At 42.5% G+C, this 22,141-nt stretch overlaps 1 protein-coding gene across 1 annotated transcript in view; it reads right to left on the bottom strand.

The window, feature by feature from the left end:
• Window positions 1–22,141, bottom strand: part of Intu (inturned planar cell polarity protein) — a 75,523-nt gene that overhangs the window by 13,392 nt on the left and 39,990 nt on the right. Inside the window, exons 6-12 of the mRNA NM_001421108.1 lie at window positions 20,843–20,932; window positions 20,251–20,328; window positions 16,437–16,626; window positions 6,022–6,075; window positions 3,110–3,172; window positions 1,944–2,165; window positions 809–1,279 (exon numbers count right to left, since the gene is read on the bottom strand). Of these exons, the coding sequence (NP_001408037.1) occupies window positions 809–1,279; window positions 1,944–2,165; window positions 3,110–3,172; window positions 6,022–6,075; window positions 16,437–16,626; window positions 20,251–20,328; window positions 20,843–20,932 (1,168 nt within the window). The remainder of the gene's footprint in view (window positions 1–808; window positions 1,280–1,943; window positions 2,166–3,109; window positions 3,173–6,021; window positions 6,076–16,436; window positions 16,627–20,250; window positions 20,329–20,842; window positions 20,933–22,141) is intronic.

Below are 22,141 nucleotides of genomic sequence, written 5' to 3'. Positions count from 1 at the left end.
TCATGGCAGCTGAGTAGAGCTTGGCTATACATAAATTATCCAAATTGTCTTGATCTCTCTTTCCTACAAAGTTTATCAAATGAGGTAACAGTCTATAGCTAGGATGCAAAACATGCATGGAACAAACATATTGTGTTCTGGCTTCAACAGCATCACTGTATGGGAGCAGGGGAAACTATGCTTGCAAATGTCACAGCACTCAGAAGCACTGTAGCCCAGTCAGAATCGGCCTGGCATCACCTCCCTCCTCCTGATGGCAAGTTTCAAAACTGTGGAGAGACATCAATTTCCCAGAGTAAGTGCGAAGCTCCCAAGGGTGGGGTGGACTTTGTCAACTGTGGACATATCTCTAGTGTGTGTAGGGAAAGTCATGGGATGTCAACCTCAAGGATGAGCATTCTCTGCTTTAATGTTTGTGACATTCATAAATGCAGATCAAGAACCTTAGCTTATTACAAATAGGCACCTCCTCTTCCCCATTCTGATCATCTGTTTCTGTTAAATGTTTTACTGGCTATTAAGACTGACACTGAGACTGCCCCAAGCCAGGACGCTGTCACCCTTATCAACGCAGAAGAAAGGTCAATGTATGTCAATGTATGTGGGGAAGCACTGGGGAAAAAATGTTCTAGTGCCGCAGGCTTATGTCTTGGCCCTGGATATTTCTTTCTCTTTTCAATTCTGTTTTTTTATTTTTTCATTAATCACTAAAACACACCACTTCAAATAAGGAACACTCTCCCAATTAAAAACAATTCTCTAACAATTAGTTATTGCTCACAATGCAAACATTCGAATGGACACACACCTTAAGCAAGGCCACATTGTCGTCTGAACCTTCAGATTCTCTTTGCTTCCGTACAGTGTCTGGGGTAGTGTGTGGGCTCAGACCAACATTTTCTTCCCCTTCACCAGGTTCACGTCCTCCACCAATCCGTGAGGGGCTGGGCTTCCGTGCCTTGAATGAATAGTCACTGAAAAAGGTTCTTCTGCATGTTGGAGAGGCTGCTGTTTTGGAAGGCCCCTGCAGCCTACCGAGGATAGGCGAAGTGGTCAAACTATCTGCCTTTTCGCGTGGTGCAGCAAGGAACCAGTCAGCACAGGACAAGCAGGGCCCCGGGGTTGCAGCTAGCTGTTCCTCTATGCGGGACTCCACTCCTTCCAGCTGGTGAAGGGTTGCTCTGGCCTGATCGACATAGATGCAATCTGGACCAGGGTTCCCAGTAGCTTTAGATGCACAGCCTCCAGCTTCTAACAGCACACACAACATGTAATGTCGCTGTAGAGGAAGATTGGTACATGTTCAATTGGAGATATTTAATATAGTCTGTATGTATATGCTTGTAAATACTAAAGACATATATAGGCATTTGCAAGTACTCAGTGAATTCTGAAAAATCTCTTCTTTCTCTTTTCACCATCATTCAAAGCTCCCTGAGCCACAATGGAAACAATCCTGCTTAGCTTGTTTTGGTCAAGCAACAGTGCACCATCAATCATTTCTCTTAGTCCAGAGACATCCCTAATACTACTTTCAAATAGCCTCCATTCTCACCACCCTCATTCAGACAGGGTTTACGTACAGCCCAGGCTGCCTCAAACTCACACTCACAATCCTCTTGCCTCAGCCTTCCAAGTGCTGGCATCACAGGGATCACTAACATGCCAGACTTGGCTCTGTATCATTTTATGAAAGGATAAAACCACTGTTTTAGGAAGGGAATGAAACATCGTCAAACTCTGCTAAAATCCTACACTGGAGTTCACTAATAATTCTTCATGACTATTAAACAGATACAGAAGGAAGAGAATAGAGAAGCATTTAACATTGTCTTGAATGTAAGCAAGTAACATATTCATACTGTAAGCAAGCCTGTTTGTGCTCTTTAAGCAAGTAGGTTTAGAAAACATAAAATGAATTCAAGAAAGAATACGTAACTCACCAACCCGACGATTAGTAAGAAATATCTCCCTTCTGGTTCCTGGAAGGCCTCAGGGTCTGAGTCTGTAGCGGGCTGGAGGTGGTGTTGTGGGAACACTTCTCTCCATATTATCAGCTGGCCAATCCTTTGCTGTGCTGCTAAAGGCAGCAGGCAGTACTGGCGACAGTACGCAGCGATCTCAACAACATCGTCCTTAGGCAGATGGCTGCACACCATATAACCCTGGGATTCAGTCACGAAGAGCCAAAGTCAGCTAGCAGCGTGCAGCAACGATCCCATATCTCGAAGACATGCATAAACTAATGCTTAAACCAGTGCAGTTTTAAAGGAACTAAGCAAGATTTGTCAGAAGTCCATGCTATTGATCTGAGCCAAGCTGCCGATCAAACTTGACAACTGAAGGGACTTAGAAGACACATTACTGCCCAAAACAAGATCACCTCAAGTAGCACTGATTATCTTGAATGTTTGGTTAAACTAGGGCTAGAAAGAGAAGCAGGGTCAAGGTCAGCACAGACATTCTTTTCTGTGTGCCTCCTGAATCATCTGACTCTGTTAAACATGTTACATATTGTTCTTAAAGATATTTTAAAGTGAAATACTTAACTGTCTTGATTCCTTTAATGGAAGTAGTAACTCAATGCTACATACACAAGATGCAATGTATTTCACTTCTGAAGAAGACAATAAAAAGAGCAGGAACACTATTGCAAAAGGAAGTTAACAAGATATTGCTGGAGACAGCTTAGTGTAAGCACTCGCCACCAAACCCAATGACACGAGTTTGATCCCAGGAGCCCCACACAGTAGAAGGAGAGAACAACTTGTCATGTTGTTGTTGGCCTTACGTATGCTCTGTGGCTCCCATGTAAACACACACTAAATAAATGTAATTTTTAAAATTCTGAAGAAAGGAACATACTGTTGTTCTGTCTTATATATCTTCTTCTTTTAGTACCTTTTCATGTTTGCACACTCGGAAATGCCTTAGCACACAGTAAAACAGGAATATTTACTGTATTTATAAATCTCTAAGGTCTTATTTCCAGATCACAGTATTGTCTGCAAGGTGGTAACATGTCTTCCATGCGTGTAAAAGTTGGAATCTACTTTAGGTCTATGTATATAGCAGTTGGATATTGAAAATATTTTAGGTTTCAACTTACCTTGTAAAACAGAGAAGACCCCAAAATTGTATACAGCCGTCTCATGTCATAGTAGTCCTCGGACTGGAAGTGGGGGGGGGATTCACAGTTGGTTTATAATTATTACTTATTTATTAATTTATGCAGATGATAAAAATATTCTAGTTGAGTTGCAATAGTTGATGTAAAGATTAGATTCATTAGAAACGACTTGTTATGGTACCTATGACATCAGTGCTAGAGGACCGAGGTGAGAGGCCCATGTGTGCTTACTTGTCCCACAGCTTTATCTATGGTTGAACACACAGCATTTGCTACTCTCTGAGGGACTTTGAAAATAATTCTGTTGTGACAGGAAACTCCTACTACGGTCCACACTATCCGATATTACCATGCACTACTTTTGAAAGCACAAAATAGCAAACTCTGTTTGTGGGAGAGTGAGTGGTATTCAAAAAATTCTGAACACACATACTATTTGAGTAATCTCTCTTCCAGGGATCTACAAGATGACAGAGTGAATTAAGACATTTTTGTAAAGGTCGAAAGTGAATTCTTTGGACTACAGAGAAGTTATAGCTAATGCCACATTCAGTGATGGAGGGATGATCAGCTAAGTTTGATGTCGTGTTAGAGAACAGCACAGGTCTTAGGATAGTGCAGGCATACAAGTTACAGGGTAGGGAAAAAGCAAGTTCCAGAACAAAGTAGCTCAGGTTTTTGCTGAATGGTGTGCACCTTCCCACAGCTACATGCAAAACATATGACCATACATGTGGGGCTTTGTGTAGGAATGAAGAATATAGAAAAGTCTAGAAACATCCATTCCAAACACTAAGAAGAAAGTATAGGAGAAACATTTGTGTTTTTTCTTCTTGTAACAGGCATCTTTTAATTCTATACTGAACAGAGAGGAAATGAAAAGATCAGAAGGAACCTAAGCATCTGAAACCGCTGCATCCGTAACGTCACTGCTACTCAGCAATGAGGACTGAGCAGTGCCAGCCATAGTGGCACGTGTCTGTAAGCACAGAGCTCAGGAGGCTGAGGCGGAGCGCTGCAGTTGGGAGATAGAGAACAGCGTCATCAGTTCCCCTGTGCCTGTCACTGCCTGAGTCTGAGTAGTGAGTGGGGGCTCATATTGTTTCCGCACATCCTGCTCTTTCCCTCTCTCATACTAAATTATTTCTAAGGAATCCCAGACACACTTGTTCTGTAAGTAACTTCGGAGTGTACCCTAAGGGGCCAGGGAGATGCTCCGTGGTTAGGAGAGCTTACTGCTCTTGTAGAGGACCCAGGTTCAGTTCTCAACACACAGAATTGGAGCACAACCACCTGCAAGCCCAGTTCCAGGGGATCCTATATCCTCTTCTAGCCTTTATGGGATCAAACATGTACACAGTACACAGAAATAGATGCAGATACACACGTACACATAAAATAAAATAATTAAAAAATAATGTGCTTGGCTGGGCAATGGTATTGCACACCTTTAATCCCAGCACTTGGGAGGCAGACAGCTATCTCAAAGGTTGAGGCTAGCCTAGTCTACAGAACTAAGCTCCAGGACAGCAGGGCTACACAGAAAAACAGAAAACCTGTCTTGAAAAACTAAAATAGAAGAAATCTTAAAAAAAATATATAGCCATTAACGCCATTATTTAAAGATTTATTCTTGTCTTATATACAGCCATTAACACTACATTTTCTTAATCACCTCACAGATGTCTACTTATATATTTATTACTTAGAGACAGGGCTCACTGTGTAATCCAGGAAAGTCTTTAACTTGAAATTCAACTCTCTCTGCCTCCTCAGTGCTGGGATTAAAGTGTGCGCCACCATGCCCTGCCTTATGGTTATTTTTTTGAACAAATGATGAAGAAGCCCAAGGAAGACTTCACACTGAAACTGGATCACATGGTTAAGTCTCTTTCAGGATCTTTCTCTTTTTGCCTCTGCCTCCCTCCATCTTTCTGTGATTTATTTGTTATAGAGAGAAACGATCCCATGTTTCCCAGTCTGGATTTGACTGATTATAACTTCCCTTCCACAAATGGTCTTGATCTGCCCTTTACTAATGGTGTTAGACGAGCTAATGCTTCACCCAAGTATGTCATGGGTGGTTTGTGTGCTTCCTCACTGTGAACAGTGTTTGTTGTCAACTTAGGAATCTAAATCATCTGGGAAGTAAGCTTCTAGGCATATTTGGGGGGATTTTCTGGAATATCTTAATTGACATAGGGAGACCCATCTTAACAGTGGGCAGGACTACTCCCTACGCAGCGTTTCTGGACCATAGAGACAGCGGGCTGATCCCTGCATGCATACATGCTCTACTTGGCCATCTGGCTCCTGCTGCTGGGCCTCCCCTCCATGACAGGCTGCAACCTGATCCATGAGTCAGAATAAACCCCAGAGTATTTTATTACAGCAACAGATAAAGAAGCAAAGACAAGTACAGGCAATGTGCCGCCTGCCATCTTTCTGTTATCTCTGTGTAGTCACCTTGAAGCCCCTTTCGGTGGGTACTGTTGTTTACAAACAGTGGCTTGAGTGTTAATGATATCTACTACTTAGATATTAAGATACTGACAACTTATCTGCTGGCCTTTTCATCCGGGGACCAAGGAAGTAGAAATTTAAAAAGTCGAAAGCCACACTTTGAAGTCTAAGTTAAGTTCACACCTACAATGTTCATTCTCAAGTCATCAAACCATCTTCATCTCTGTCCTCAAGAAGCCCCAGCACTTGTTAGGCAGTCACTGCACAGCCAGCATCTGTGGCTAAATACAAAGCCTGGGGCCAAGTAGACATTTGCCATTGTCAAACCAGAGGCTGAACTCTGTAAGTTCACTTGTCAAACACTCAGAATGACTGATTACAAACTGCAGTTCAACATTGTGCCTCGGTGGAAATCCCCTACCTCTTACCAGTTCTTGGAAGTCGGCGGCCTCAAGGTCACTCAGTGCTGTGTCCAGTTCTACCTATGTGAACACAAGGAGGAACACTGAACTGTCTGAAGGGGTAAACAGCTGTCCTTTGCTGTCACAATACTTAAGGGGTATCTCAATAGGGAATATGCTGTTTTTAAGCTTTGCAAACACAAAACAGTAACTTATTTAACATATGTGTTTTCTGTTAAAAGTTGCTGCAAAGTGTAAAAAATCTAATGGTCAACACAAAACAATTTATGAGATTAAAAAACTTTAATTTTTTTTAACTTGTTAAACTTCTCAAAGCAAAATCACTATTAATGTGGCTAACCTATTTTAGGTCGCTTTTCCGCTTCCTGTGTAATTTCAATTCTTGGAAAATACCAACATTCTTCCCTGTCTCTCTCCTGGAAACAATGTTGTGAATAACAGCGTTGCCAATCGTTATTCAGATTAAAGCATCAAGGCAGGAGTTCTCCTGGGATCTGGCAGAGCTGAACTTCCCCACAGAGTTATTAGACAAAAATCTTTTACATAGCATTTGGCTTTTGTTTCTATGGAAATTGCTGGAACTTTCCCTTAAATCATCCACAACTTAAACACAGAGCAAAATTAACCTGTAGTGCATAAATGTGTGTACATACAAAAATAGTTACTTAAACATGTAGCACACACACGATGCATAAATAAGGAGTCCCGTTTTCCCCCGCCCCTCTTTCCTCACAGGCTGAGGCATTCTCTGCGGGCTTGTCTCACACTGCGTTGTACTGAGCACTAAAGCTCCTGAACCATTAGTCATGCCTTTCAACACTGTCACACAGTGTGACTTACTACTCATTTGTGACCCATGTCTTCCTGCATCGAGCAAATTCTTTGTGTTCTCTTGTTTGGTGAGAACCCTGCACCTTGAGAAAAATGTCGGACAAAGAGACCAAATACTTGTGATTTTTGAATTTCACTCTACTTGGTCTCTGGGCTGATATGGGACTAATAAACTGTTTACATTAAAATAGGTAAAAAACTGTCCCTCTAACCATGACAGTGTGTCCCAGGAAAGTAAGACTGAAAAGTTCTCAAACATCTGGGAAAGGAAACCAAAGGGAGGCCCCATCAAATACTACACACAAAACAAACTGTTCCCAAGTTAAAACCAAAACTTCCACTGATCATTCGCCAAGCTGCCTCACAATTACTTTTCAAACCTGAGTTTTTCGTGGGATTAAATTCCTTACTATTTTCATTACAAGATAGGTTGTCAATAAAAGCTACTCATCTAAGACAGTGAAAAATCTCAAAGAAAAGAAGATAAGATTCTTTGAACCTTTTAGTAAAACAGAAAATCTTTAGGGCTTCTGGCTCCTGGTCACACAAGCACAAACCCTGTCATAGGTACTCAGCCCAAACACATCCAAGGCTCAACAGAAGAAACAGTCAACTCTTTCTTCTGTGTCTGGAAGGACAAGAACACAGCAAACTGCTGTTCCCAAGGCCCGACAGACAGACGGAAAGACAGACAGACACTCACAACTGCAGAAGCCACTGTCACAGTCAGGGCCAGCACAGAAAAATGTGCATTGTAGTCAGCAAGCTGCCAGAGGCTCCACGCTGGTAATTCCCATAGTTGGGTTCCCCAAGCTTTTGTGAGTTTTCTCACCAGGAGTCTAACCAGGTTGCCATAGTGAATGGCCTCCTGACTCTAGGAAACACTAGGAAAGAAAGGGAACCATGGAGCTGTACTCTCCAGCACTGGGCTTCCTTTAACAAAGTCTGTCCTATGGAGAAACTAGTTAACTATAGAACAACCCATGGGATGTGCCAGACCTGGGGTGGTGAGCACAGTCAGCAAGAGCCTTCCTCAGTGCAGAAGAGGACTGTGTAACCTCCTACCTGGGTGGAGGGAAATGCCCAACTCCAGCTCACGCTAGTTAGCCGGCCTGTCCCAGCAGAGGGGAGAAGAAGCCTGACAAATGACGCTAAGGTCCACAGTCCAACAATCTGCAGCCCCACTGGACTGAGTGCTTCCCCTCTTAACACTTGATCACTTCATTAGCAGGGCCTACATCTGGTGGTCCTTTCACATATACAGCATGTCTAACTACCAAGAAAAAAGGGTCACAAGGCCCCAAAGAGCAAGCCCACAAATTTAGGATAGAAAGTATCAGCTAAGATGTGGCTAAACTAGATATGGGTACATTAGAATTAACAGCCAGAAAATTTAAAATAAAATGAATGAGACACTGTGCAAGAAAAGAAGACAAGATAAGCTGAGATGAAGTTCCTAAGAAAGAACCAAACATGAGACAGGGGCATGAGTCTGGGGTGACTCTTAGCCAGGTCAGCTCTCACTGGTACCTTCTGATTAGAAAGAGATCTGGAGGGCTGGTACCTCTCCTGGGTTAAAAGCTTCACACTGGTTGTGAGATAGACTTTAGAGACAGGGTCCTTCTATCTTAAAGGCAACATTACCTAGGTACTTCCTTATGTCAAAAAGTGTGTTTCCTCATGAAAGCACTGGTGAGGCCGAGGGTTGAGCGTTAGTCTGCTACTATGTATTGCAATGCTAAATTCCTTAGGAAGTCTGGGCCTAGAGTCACTTCTCACATTTACAAGCTTAAAACGATTGGTTAAATAAAATTGGTTACACCAAATTACTGGAGAGATTCCAGACTGGTTAAGGATGGAGAGGGAGTCCCGAGCAAAGGCAGGGCAGGCCCCTCTGGTTGCTGCCCTCATGGAGAGCTGAAACCCGGCTCTGAGAAGCGACTCCAGGCTCAAGACCAGAGGTAAGACCAACTTTTCTGCTCCAAGTGACCTGCCTGGTGAACTCAGGACTCACAAAGGCAAAATTCCTCCAGGACAGTACACTTCCGGTTTCTAGCTGGGGCCCTAACCTAGCTGATCCCAGCCCACAGCTCTGTGCTCCCAAATCCCACTGGAGAGAGAGCTTACCCCCCAGACAGGTGGGCACTCCTGAGACTGCAGGGCAGGAGAGATCGCCAGTACTGCCCACCCCTGCCCACATCCCTAGCCCAAGAGGAAAGAGTATAGTGACTCTGGGAACAAGAAGATAGGGGGACTTAACGCTGTGGTCAAGACACTGCCCGGATCTGAAGGGACACGGTCAAACAGCTCCCTGCACCCAAATCCGGTGGGAGGGAGAGCTAGACCTTCAGAGGGGCAGACACGCCTGGGAAGCCAAAGAAGACTACTCTCTGCCCACATTTCTGACTCTAGAGGAAAACGCCTACCGCCATCTGGGGCCCCTGTGCACAGGGTCCCAAGCGAAGTTAGGGCAGGCCCTTCTGGTTGCTACCCTCACAGAGAGCTGAAACCTGGCTCTGAGAAGTGACTACAGGCCTGAGACCAGAGGTAAGACCAACTTTTCTGCTCCAAGTGACCTGCCTGGTGGAATCAGGACACACACCCACAGGAACACCTGAAGACCAGTAGACAGGAACGACTACATGCCTGAAAGCAGAACACTCTGTTCCCATAACTGGTGGAAAGAGAACAGGTCTACAGCACTCCTGACACACAGGCCTATAGGACAGTCCGACCACTGTCAGAAATAGCAGAACAAGGTAACACCAGAGACAACGTGATGGCAAGAGGCAAGCATAGGAATCCAAGCAACAGAAACTGAGACTACATGGCATCATCGGAGCCCAATTCTCCCACCAAAGCAAACACTGAATATCTGAACACACCAGAAAAGCAAGCTCTTGATTTAAAATCACATTTGATCATGATGATGGAGGACTTCAAGAAAGACATAAAGAACTCCCTTAGAGAAATGCAGGGAAACACAAATAAACAAGCAGAAGCCTATAGAGAGGAAATGCAAAAATCCCTGAAAGAATTACAGGAAAACACAATCAAACAGGTGAAGGAATTAAAAATGGAAATAGAAGCAATAAAGAAAGCACAAAGGGAGACAACCCTGGATATAGAAAACCAAAGAAAGAGACAAGGAGCCATAGATACAAACATCACCAATAGAATGCAAGAGTTAGAAGAGAGAATCTCAGTAGCAGAAGATTTCATAGAAATCATGAACACAACTGTCAAAGATAATGTAAAATGGAAAAAGCTACTGGCCCAAAACATACAGGAAATCCAGGACACAATGAGAAGATCAAACCTAAGGATAATAGGTATAGAAGAGAGTGAAGACTCCCAACTCAAAGGACCAGTAAACATCTTCAACAAAATCATAGAAGAAAACTTCCCTAATGTAAAGAAAGAGAGGCCCATAAACATACAAGAAGCCTACAGAACTACAAATAGATTGGACCAGAAAAGAAGCTCCTCCTGTCACATAATAGTCAAAACACCAAATGCACAAAACAAAGAAAGAATAGTAAAAGGAGTAAGGGAAAAAGGTGAACTAACATATAAAGGCAGACCTATCAGAATTACTCCAGACTTTTCGCCAGAAACTATGAAAGCCAGAAGATCCTGGACTGATGTCATACAGACCTTAAGAGAACACAAATGCCAGCCCAGGTTACTGTATCTTGCAAAACTCTCAATTAACATAGATGGAGAAACCAAGATATTCCATGACAAAACCAAATTTACACAATATCTTTCTACAAATCCAGCACTACAAAGGATAATAAATGGTAAAGCCCAAAATAAGGAGGCAAGTTATACCCTAGAAGAAGCAAGAAACTAATCATCTTGGCAACAAAACAAAGAGAAGAAAAGCACACAAACATAGCCTCACATCCAAATATGAATGTAACAGGAAGCAATAATCACTATTCCTTAATATCTCTCAACATCAATGGACTCAACTCCCCAATAAAAAGACATAAATTAACAAACTGGATACGCAACGAGGACCCTGCATTCTGCTACCTACAGGAAACACACCTCAGAGACAAAGACAGACACTACCTCAGAGTGAAAGGCTGGAAAACAACTTTCCAAGCAAATGGTCGGAAGAAGCAAGCTGGAGTAGCCATTCTAATATCAGATAAAATCAATTTTCAACCAAAAGTCATCAAAAAGGATAAGGAAGGACACTTCATATTCGTCAAAGGAAAAATCCACCAAGGTGAACTCTCAATCGTAAATATCTATGCTCCAAATATAAGGGCACCTACAAACATGAAAGAAACCTTACTAAAGCTCAAAGCACATATTGCACCTCACACAACACCCCACTCTCATCAATGGACAGATCATGGAAACAGAAATTAAACATAGACATAGACAGACTAAGAGAAGTCATGAACCAAATGGATTTAACAGATATTTTTAGAACATTCTATCCCAAAACAAAAGGATATACCTTCCTCTCACCACCTCATGGTACTTTCTCCAAAACTGACCATATAATCAGTAATAACAGGTCTTAACAGATTCAGAAAGATAGAAATAATCCCATGCATCGTATCAGACCACCACGGGCTAAAGAATGCCCACATATACATGGAAGTTGATTAATGCTCTACTTAATGATAACCTGGTCAAGGAAGAAATAAAGAAAGAAATTAAGGACTTCTTAGAATTTAATGAAAATGAAGGTACAACATACCCAAACTTATGGGACACAATGAAAGCTATGCTAAGAGGAAAACTCATAGCTCTGAGTGCCTGCAGAAAGAAACAGGAGAGAGCATATATCAGCAACTTGACAGCACACCGAAAAGCTCTAGAACAAAAAGAAGCAAATACACCCAGGAGGAGTAGAAGGCAGGAAATAATCAAACTCAGAGCTGAAATCAACCAAGTAGAAACAAAAAGGACCATACAAAGAATCAACAGAACCAAAAGTTGGTTCTTTGAGAAAAATCAACAAGATAGATAAACCCTTAGGCAGACTAACCAGAGGACAGAGAGTGTGTCCAAGTTAACAAAATCAGAAATGAAAAGGGAGACATAACAACAGAGTCAGAGGAAATTAAAAAAATCATCAGATCCTAGTACAAAAGCCTATATTCAACAAAAATTGAAAATCTGGAGGAAATGTACAATTTCCTAGACAGATACCAGGTACTGAAGTTAAATCAGGAACAGATAAACCATTTACACAACCCCATAACTCCTAAAGAAATAGAAGCAGTCATTAAAGGTCTCCCAACCAAACCAGCCCAGGTCAAGACGGGTTCAGTGCAGAATTCTATCAGACCTTCATAGAAGAACTCATACCAATACTATCCAAACTATTCCATGAAATTGAAAGAGATGGAGTCCTACCGAATTCCTTCCCAAAATGAAGCCACAATTACTCTTATACCTAAACCATACAAAGACCCAACAAAGAAAGAGAACTTAAGACCAATTTCCCTTATGAATATCAACAAAAAGATAATCAATAAAATTCTTGCAAACTAGGGGTTGGCGATTTAGCTCAGTGGTAGAGCACTTGCCTAGTAAGCACAAGGCCCTGGGTTCCCAAGCTCTGAAAAAAAAGAGAAAAAAAAATTCTTGCAAACTGAATCCAAGAGCACATCAAAACATTCATCCATCATGATCAAGTGGGCTTATTCCAGGGATGCAGGGATGGTTTAATATATGGAAAACCATCAACATGATCCACTACATAAACAAACTGAAAGATTAAAAACCACATGATCATTTCATTAGATGCTGAGAAAGCATTTGACAAAATTCAACACCCCTTCATGATAAAAGTCCTGGAAAGAATAGGAATTCAAGGCCCATACCTAAACAGAGTAAAAGCCATATACAGCAAACCAGAAGCTAATATTAAACTAAACAGAGAGAAACTTGAAGCAATCCCACTAAAATCAGGGACTAGACAAGGCTGCCCACTCTCTCCCTACTTATTCAATATAGTTCTCAAAGTCCTAGCCAGAGCAATCAGACAACAAAAGAAGATCAAAGGGATACAGATTGGAAAGGAAGAAATCAAAATATCAGTATTTGCAGGTGATATGATTGTATACTTAAGTGATCCCAAAAGTTCCCCCATCAAACTACTAAACCTGCTAAACACCTTCACCAAAGTGGCTGTGTATAAAATTAACTCAAATAAATCAGTAGCCTTCCTCTACACAAAAGAAAAACAAGCCGAGAAAGAAATTAGGGAAATGATACCCTTCATAATAGTCCCAAATAATATAAAATACCTCGGTGTGACTTTAACCAAGTGAAAGATCTGTTTGATAAAAACTTCAAGCCTCTGAAGAAAGAAATTGAAGATCTCAGAAGATGGAAAGATCTCCCATGCTCATAGATTGGCAGGATTAACATAGTAAAAATGGCTATTTTACCAAAAGTGATCTACAGATTCAATGCAATCCCCATCAAAATACCAATCCAATTCTTCAGAGAGTTAGACAGAACAATTTGCAAATTCATCTGGAAGAACAAAAAACCCAGGATAGCTAAAACTATCCTCAACAATAAAAAGACTTCAGGGGTCATAGGGAAATGAAAATCAAAACAACCCTGAGCTTCCACCTCAAACCAGTCAGAAAGGCTAAGGTCAAAAACTCCGGAGACAGCAGATACTGGCGAGGAAGTAGAAAAAGAGGAACACTCCTCGATTGTTGGTGGGATTGCAGACTGATACAATCATTCTGGAAATCAGTCTGGAGGTTCCTCAGAAAATTGGACATTGAACTACCTGAGGACCCAGCTATACCTCTCTTGGGCATATACCCAAAAGATGCCCCAACATATTAAAAAAGACACATGCTCCACTATGTTCATAGCAGCCTTATTTATAATAGCCAGAAGCTGGAAAGAACCCAGATGCCCTTCAACAGAGGAATGGATACAGAAAATGTGGCACATCTACACAATGGAATATTACTCAGCTACCAAAAACAGTGACTTCATGAAATTCATAGGCAAATGGATGGAACTAGAAAATATCATCCTGAGTGAGGTAACCCAATCACAGAAAAACACACATGGTATGCACTCATTGATAAGTGGCTATTAGCCCAAATGCTTGAATTACCCTAGATGCACAGAACACATGAAACTCAAGAAGGATGACCAAAATGTGAATGCTTCACTCCTTCTTTAAAAGGGGAACAAGAATACCCTTGGGAGGGAATAGGAAGGCAAAGTTTAGAACAGAGGCAGAAGGAACACCCATTCAGAGCCTGCCCCACATGTGGCCCATACATATACAGCCACCCAATTAGATAAGGTGGATGAAGCAAAGAAGTGCAGGCTGACAGGAGCCGGATGTAGATCTCTCCTGAGAGACACAGCCAGAATACAGCAAATACAGAGGCGAATGCCAGCAGCAAACCACTGAACTGAGAACGGGACCCTCGTTGAAGGAATCAGAGAAAGAACTGGAAGAGTTTGAAGGGGCTTGAGACCCCATATGAACAACAATGCCAATCAACCAGAGCTTCCAGGGACTAAGCCACTATCCAAAGACTATACATGGACTGACCCTGAGCTCCAACTGCATAGGTAGCAATGAATATCCTAGTAAGAGCACCAGTGGAAGGGGAAGCCCTTGGTCCTGTCAAGACTGAACCCCCAGTGAACGTGATTGTTGGGAGGGAGGATGGTAATGGGGAGAGGATGAGGAGGGGAACCACCACATAGAAGGGGAGGGGGAGGGGCTAGGGGGATGTTGGCCTGGAAACCGGGAAAGGGAATAACACTCGAAATGTAAATAAGAAACACCCAAGTTAATAAAGATGGAGGGAAAAAAAAGTAAGGATGGAGAGGGAGAGAAGGGGAGTTGGAGAGAGAGGGGGAAAGAGAGAGAGACAGAGAAACAGAGAGGAAGAGAGAGAGAGAGAGAGTGAGAGAGAGAGACAGAGACAGAGACAGATGAGAAGAGAGAGACTGGGAGGAGAAGGAAGAAGAATGGAGGGAGAGGAGGAAGCTACCATGAGGGGAGATGGACCATGAGCAGGTGGCTGGGAGAAACAGCAAGTGTCTAGGGCACACCACAGGCAGGTAGCCAGGTCAGCAGTTAGAAAAGTAATTGTCAAAGCCAAATAAAATGACCATAGTCTGAATCTCATATATTTGTAAGCTGGTTGGGGTTAAGCTTAAAGTGGTTGTACTACAGCTAATTGATGTGTGGTACTTTTATGTTTGATATGGTTTAAGAAAACGAGGTTGGGGATATAACTCAGTGACAGAATGTTTGGCCAGCATGCATGGGCTCCTACGATCAAGTTCTCGGACAAGAAAAAGAAAAGAAGATGGTCATTTTAGTCAGAGACTGTCAACTCACAGAACCAAGGACAAAATCAAAGAGCAGCATATGAAATGTCCTGTATATATGGGCTGACACCCCAACTTCAACTAAGAGCCATGTACTGGAGCCTGCACAGCTGTGACGACAGTCACAGTGAGCCCTTCCCCCTTTTACAGTTGAGTGCTTTCCCATCTCGACATATGACTTAAATGATTAGTAGTAAATTGTCAGTCACTTGGGTATTCATGAAGAACTTCATGAAGAACAGAGTCTTGGGTATTTTTCTAGGAAAACAGTCTGAGTTTAATCATGGGCCGAGAGGTGGCCATACAATGCCACCTCATTTAATGTTGAGAAAATGCTATAAGTAACGGAATTTAATGGTGGGTCACACTAAGGTTTCTGAAGTGATCTTGTCAGTTTTGCAAAGTCATGCGTGGTGGACAGTCACCGAAACATCACAAAGGCCTGTGTTGGCCAGCTGCATATGGAACCAAGCAAGACCTAAACAGGTCTGTACACAGCAGGGACCTGGAGATGTGGCTCAGTTGGTAGAACATGATCTGGAATGCAAGAGGCTGAGGGTTCACCCTCAGAATCAAAAACAAAACAAAGAATGCTTTGCTGTCAGTGGACCTTGTATTCTTAAGACTGATGTTAAACCAGCGAACGCGATCAGCAAAGGATTCGGTTAGTCAGTCTTTTACTAGCGTCAAGGAAAGTAACACTCTACAGCTTTAATTTGGACAGAAACAAAAGCTGACCTTGGGCTATAAAATCAGAGCCACAGAACTGCCAAGGAAGACATTCATCTTAGATTTCTGACAAGAATTCTGAGTTTGGAAAGCTTAAATATAAAATATGACGAGAGAACCAATTTCTACTTTTAAGGCTCATTTGTTGAAGGTTGTATCACTGGACCTCCTACTTCAGCAGTTTCTTCAGTTGTCACCTATAATCCTGAAACACACACACACACACACACACACACACACACACACACACACAGATGTACACGTGCATGTGCACATACATGCACATATCCTATAGAGAAAGGGAGAAGAGGGCCAGCTCAGTCCTGGAACCTAGACAGAGGCAGAGGGAGGGAACCAAGCACACTAACCTATCCTATGACCCACACATACCATGGTGGCAGGCATGCCCCAAGTATAAATTTAAAAAATTGTTTTACAAAGGAAACGAGAATAAGAATAAGGTGGATGGCTCGGATTCTTATTTGGGACCCCTTGATTACCTTAAGTTCCTGTGGAAGTAGGAGCCAACGGACTCCAGGGAGGTTGTCCAAAAGCACAGCACTGGCTGCATCGTACTGCTGGGCACTGGGGCTGGCGCTGAGATGTAATTTCCCGGGCCGAAGAGCTCGTTCGAAGAACAAGCTGAAGAAATGGTCCAGACGAGGTGTGTTCTCAACCTGGCAAAAGGCACTGGGGAAGCAGGAGCTGGAAGTGAGCCCAGGCTGTGGAGGGGACCAGGACCTGCACTAGCTCAGGGGACTGGCCCTGCCCCAGCACTGACACTCCCTCCTCCAGTTCCTGAAGTTACAGCTACTGCTGTGGGGTGACTGAAGGAGGACACCAGGGAAGAACTGCTGGGCCAACACAGGGCCATGTGCACAAGAAAAGGGCCAAAATACACACTTCCTTTCTTTCTATCTTTCAACCATTTACAACTCCCAATGTCTTTCAGGTCATGGAGGATAAGATAAGAGAGATTCTGAACTCTGCAGTACAATAGATTTGGCTTTGAATCGTTCTTACTAGGCAACTCTCATATGGCCAATCAGCAGGCCTCTCTCTGAATTTTGGTTTCCAAGTTAAAACTGGGGTTAATGTGACCCAACTCACCTTCAAATCACCTAGCGTCACTACACACAGCTTCTTATGGGGCTTATTATGAGTATACGGGAAGTACAAAACACAGAGCTAAGTTATTTTTCTCCTCAATAGTGGCACAAGCATTGGAGGGAGGAAGGGAAGGCAAAAAGAAAGGATACAGAGAGACAGAGGGGACTGGAGGAATTAAATAGCTGATTTAGACAAGCAAGAGCAGCCCAGCAATAATCACAACTTTTCCTTGGACCAGCTCAGGAGATGACACAACGGCTGTTTTGTATCATACCGAAGTAACACTCGCTGACTCATCCTGCAAATATCTAAGTGCCTACTTTGTTCCAGTCACCGTTCTCTTTGCTGGGAGTACAACAACAGAATCAGACAAAAGACAATGAATGCCTGCTGCGCACACATGCTGAAGGACTAAGGCAAGGAGATGACGGATGGTGGGACAGATGGACAGTCAGGTGTTTTATTCATGTCTTTATTTTAAAGAGAGGATCTGCATGAACTTGTGAGGTCACAGGTCCCTTCAGCTTCCCAAAGAGCTGCAACTATAAGCATGCAACTTTGTACCTGGTCAGCATGCTATTTTAGAGAAAATGATTATGAAACACTCTGAAAATAGGCCATTTAAGTTGATATTCCTGTCTGAAGAAGACCAAGCAGGAGGGAAGAGGGCAGAGTCTATGGTGGGGCAAATGTTGCCAATGTATAAATAAGCAGGGACTGGCGTGGTTTGAGATCTGATCAGACAGGTAGGTAGATGGGACTCAGGTAGTAATGCTGGTCATTCTAACTGCTTTACAGAAATTAATTAATGGAGCAGGAATAAAAACAGAGACCCAGAAACAGCTACTATAGTACCATGGAGCTGCTGTTAGGCAGGAAAATGGTACATACAGAGAGGAATGGGTGGAGTGGACAGGCACTGTAGACAGAGAAAGGAAATATAGCTTTAATTTGATCATAACACTAATAGGAAATAGCTCATAACTTTAAATGATCATTAAGTCTTGGGACCTTTGAAAAACCTTTTTGAAATCTTTTTACAGAAAAAAAGCTTAATTAAGAATTGTTACAAAATGTCTATTAGTAACTGCTTGTATCCATGTGCTTCTTAAAGAACACAGACATTTTCCCATTCGTTTTCTTGGTTTGCCCTTCAAATTCCTGTTTGAACAAGGAAAAATTAATTAAATTTGCTGCTATAAAGAGAAATGTTCATATCAATAGGAGGTGAAGTGCAGAGAAACTAGGCCCATCTGCCCTTAACCTACTCTGTGGACCACATAACTTCAGCATTTGTTGACATGCATGAAATCCACCACAGAAAGTTTATCTTTGATAATTTCTCAATTTGTGCAAACAGCTCAACTAGGGCACAATACAGCAGAGTTTCCAGTCTAACAGAACTCTAAAAAAGCAATTAACACCACAATCTCATTCCACATAGATTAAGTCACATTAGGAAAGGGAGAAGGTACTGTGTTTGGATGACCAGCCTTTTGCACCTCATTTATTGAAAGTTCCTCATAAGTAATCAAGTCTGGGAGGGACGTAGCTCCCCACAGGTTCTCCAGCAGAAAATGTGATTAAAAAATGATCTCTCCAGATTAATATAATCACAGAAGTTCATCTCTGATGCCTTGAGCACAGTCCTACTAAACTTTCCCCATAGACAATCAGAGAGAGATATCACCATGTTTTTAAAAAAATGCATCAACTATCTTTCAGTCTCTATACTGGTGTACTCTGGTGTTCGAGCAGAGGCATCACGTTTGCCTGCAGAGGCACCGGAATCTGCAGAAATCCTACTGGAGAAAAATATTTTCCAGGCATAATCCTGTACATTCAAATGATTAACAGTTACCTCAATTTTTTCCCCTTCAAATCAAGAAATATGTATCACATTATAAGACTAAAAACCAAGAGCACCTACAACAGGCCACAGCTCCAAGAATGAGCGATGGGTAAGCGCCTGACCCTATAGGACATCTGCATGATCCTCCCCAGGGCTCAGGCGACATCTCAGGAGAAGGTGAGACTCAGAGGGTGTGGAAGGAGGCGTGACACACAAAGATGTCCTCTGGAACTCACTCGGCTACAGTTATCTACACAAGACCTGTACAAGACGGTATGGTAGGCATTTTGCCATGGATGGAGGGCCCTAGCAAAGTTCCAGATAATGCTCAAACACCTGTAAGTAACCTCAATCAACTCAGTGGGTCACACAAAAGACATGTAAGTAGGAGGGGGCTTGTGGGAGGAAAGAGGGTTTCAGTAGTAGTAGGAGGAGGTGAGAGGGTCATGAAGAGTGAGGATGACTACAAACTTACAAGAAAAGAGAAGCAGAAGGTCATCATGAAACGGAAGGCATACTCGTGTTTACAGAGAATACGTGAAGGAACACACAGCACTGTACCATTCCGTACTGTGCATCTGACTCCTACTAACTGTGCTCTGTTCGTTTATCTTGGCTTTTGAGACAAGGTCTATAACTCAGACTGGCCTGAAAACCACTTAAATAGCCTAGGTCAGCCTTGAACTTACAGTAATCCTCATGCCTCAGACTCACAAATGCTGAGTTTACAGATGTGAGCCACTATGCCTAACTAAATGCACATTTTGGATTAAATTTTTTGAATAAAGAAGCATTTTGGGGCAGTATGATAGCAAGAAAACCAAAATATTTTACTTAAAACCTCACTCTTGTCTATATGCTACACAGACATGTGCTATCTATCTGCCTCTAAACAAGAGAACCAGTATGTGCCAGTTACTATACATCACAATAAGGCCTTGTAATCACTAGATCCTGTACTAATTAGTAGTTTATATGAGTTTCCACATTGTACATTACGGGATACAATGTGGAAGGAGAAATAGCATCACGGCTCACTAAAATCTGGTGTGGCGGTTCACGCCCACAGTCCTAGCACCTGAAGGCTGAGGGAGCTCAATTATGAGCTCTCACCATCCCAGGCTACAGAGCAAGGTCTAGGTCCGTGTGAGCTACACAGCAAGATCCTGCCTTGAAAATTAATTCATGGTTGAATTAAATAAAAATTTAAAGAGAAAGAAAACATGAGGGGACTGTCGCAAGGCAAGGAGTAAACAAACCAAACAGCCTGCTTCTCAGGCAAGGGCACTGCCAGACCCAGAGGATGACACAGAAGACACTGGATGTGAGACAGATTTCAGAGAAACACTCACCTGTCTAAAGAACCATACATGAACTTTAGGGTTTGGGCGACGTCCTCTGTCATGTTCCTTAGCTGGGGGAGAGGAACTCTTAAACATAAAAAAATAAAAGAGGAGTTTGTGACATGATCTGATGACACCGACCTCCATTTGGTCAGCTGCGGGCAGAGTGTAAAGGGAGCTTACCCCATAACGAGGTCACCCAGACGTAGGAAGTCACTTTGGCATTGCAGAGTCACTGTTTTACCAAAGATGTACAACATCAGGGGGAGAAATACCCTGTGCTGAGCCTTGACCCCCATATTCTCCAGTGAATAAAATATGGGCTCACTAAGTCCAAAGCCCATTCCTGTGAAGTCTGAGTGGAAGAAAACACCCCGCCCAGTTACCACTGTGGTGTCTACACTGACAGCCCGAAGACAGGGCAATAGCACTTCCCCAGTGCAGCGCCTTGGGATCATGGACCCTTCACAGGGAGTTTGCTTTTTGACAAAAGCGCCATGATGGTAATGAGGCAGGCCTTGTTACTGTTATTTTACTTTTGTTGTTGTTGTTGCCATAGTTTCAGAAATGTTTAAAGGGAAACAAAAAGATCCCAACTCACTCTTCAGCAGGCAGGCCAATTAACAGCAACTTGTCAGACTCTTTCAAGTAAGCAACATGAATTTGTTTCCCATTTACATGGAGGGATGAGCTAAAAAAAAACAAAACATAAATTCAACATGCAGTTAGAATATCTTTAACTGTTACAAAACTTTAAAAATATCCTTAAAAGGTTACACATGGTATAATTTAAGAACTGAATTGCTTAATAAGCAAATTTCTTGCCACATACCTAACTGACACACAGAAAAGGCAGGGGTTTTGTAACAACAAAAGCACATTTGGAATTATCTCCAAACCTCCAAGACACACAAAAGTAGAATCATTACATGCTAACAATCCTGGCTCTCAGGAGGTTACTGCTGTGGCGGAAGGACTGCTATGGGTTTGAAGCCAGTTTGAGTGACACAGTGAGTCCCAGGCCAACAGGGCCACATAATGAGACCCTGTCTAAAACTCGGGGATGTGTGAAATGTTTTCTTGACATGAAGTATCTACACACAGTTTAGGATATTTTTAAAAGACTCTGTGTCCTAGCTCATTAATTCCACAGCCCCTCTGGGATTGCCCATGTATGGGCACAGTCACTAAGGAGATCACAAAGACAAAACAGCGATTGCACCTGGAGGATGACAGCCCAGTGTGAGACACGGGTTAGAAGCAAGTGATGGAATTCGGGCCATGCGCACATAGGAGCTCAAGGGGACTCCTGGACAGAGCAGGGGCACACCACGTGATGGCTGCCGAGAGAGTGCTTCTGTCACAAGCTGTTGCTATGTATATTTCATGCAATGTCTTCATGATTATACTTCACACAGCTGCAAACAATTAAATAACTTCTCAAAAGAAATACAATAACCAACTATGGGAATATAGGGAATGCAAGTGTGTGCTACTTTAAATATGAACTATGAAAAAGATTTTTCCAAACAGAATATTGTTTTTAATGTTAAAGCATAAGGTACATATACCTTTAGGCAAACATTAACCTCTTTTATATCATACTAATCTTAATACAATTCTTAAAAAAGAATGTGCAACAAGAACTGGAAGACAACATTTCACATTTATTGTTTCCTCAAAAAGGCTTTCCTAGCTGTCATCATTGCTTGCACAGGTTACCTCATGTCTTATCACTACTGACAAGAAGTGAAGTAGCATCCATCTTACACAGCAGAGAAAGACAAAGAACAAATCTACACGAAAAACCTTAAATGTTGTTAGAAACATTACTCAGAGCTGGAGAGATGGCTTGCTAGTCAGGGGCACTCGCTGCTCTTCCAGAGGACAAGTGCTGTTC

Source organism: Rattus norvegicus, chromosome 2 (genome assembly GCF_021556685.1).
Source record: "Rattus norvegicus strain SHRSP/BbbUtx chromosome 2, alternate assembly SHRSP_T2T, whole genome shotgun sequence".
Lineage (NCBI taxonomy): Eukaryota > Metazoa > Chordata > Mammalia > Rodentia > Muridae > Rattus > Rattus norvegicus.
Note: the sequence above shows the minus strand (reverse complement) of the source record. Positions and strands in the feature narration are given on the sequence as shown.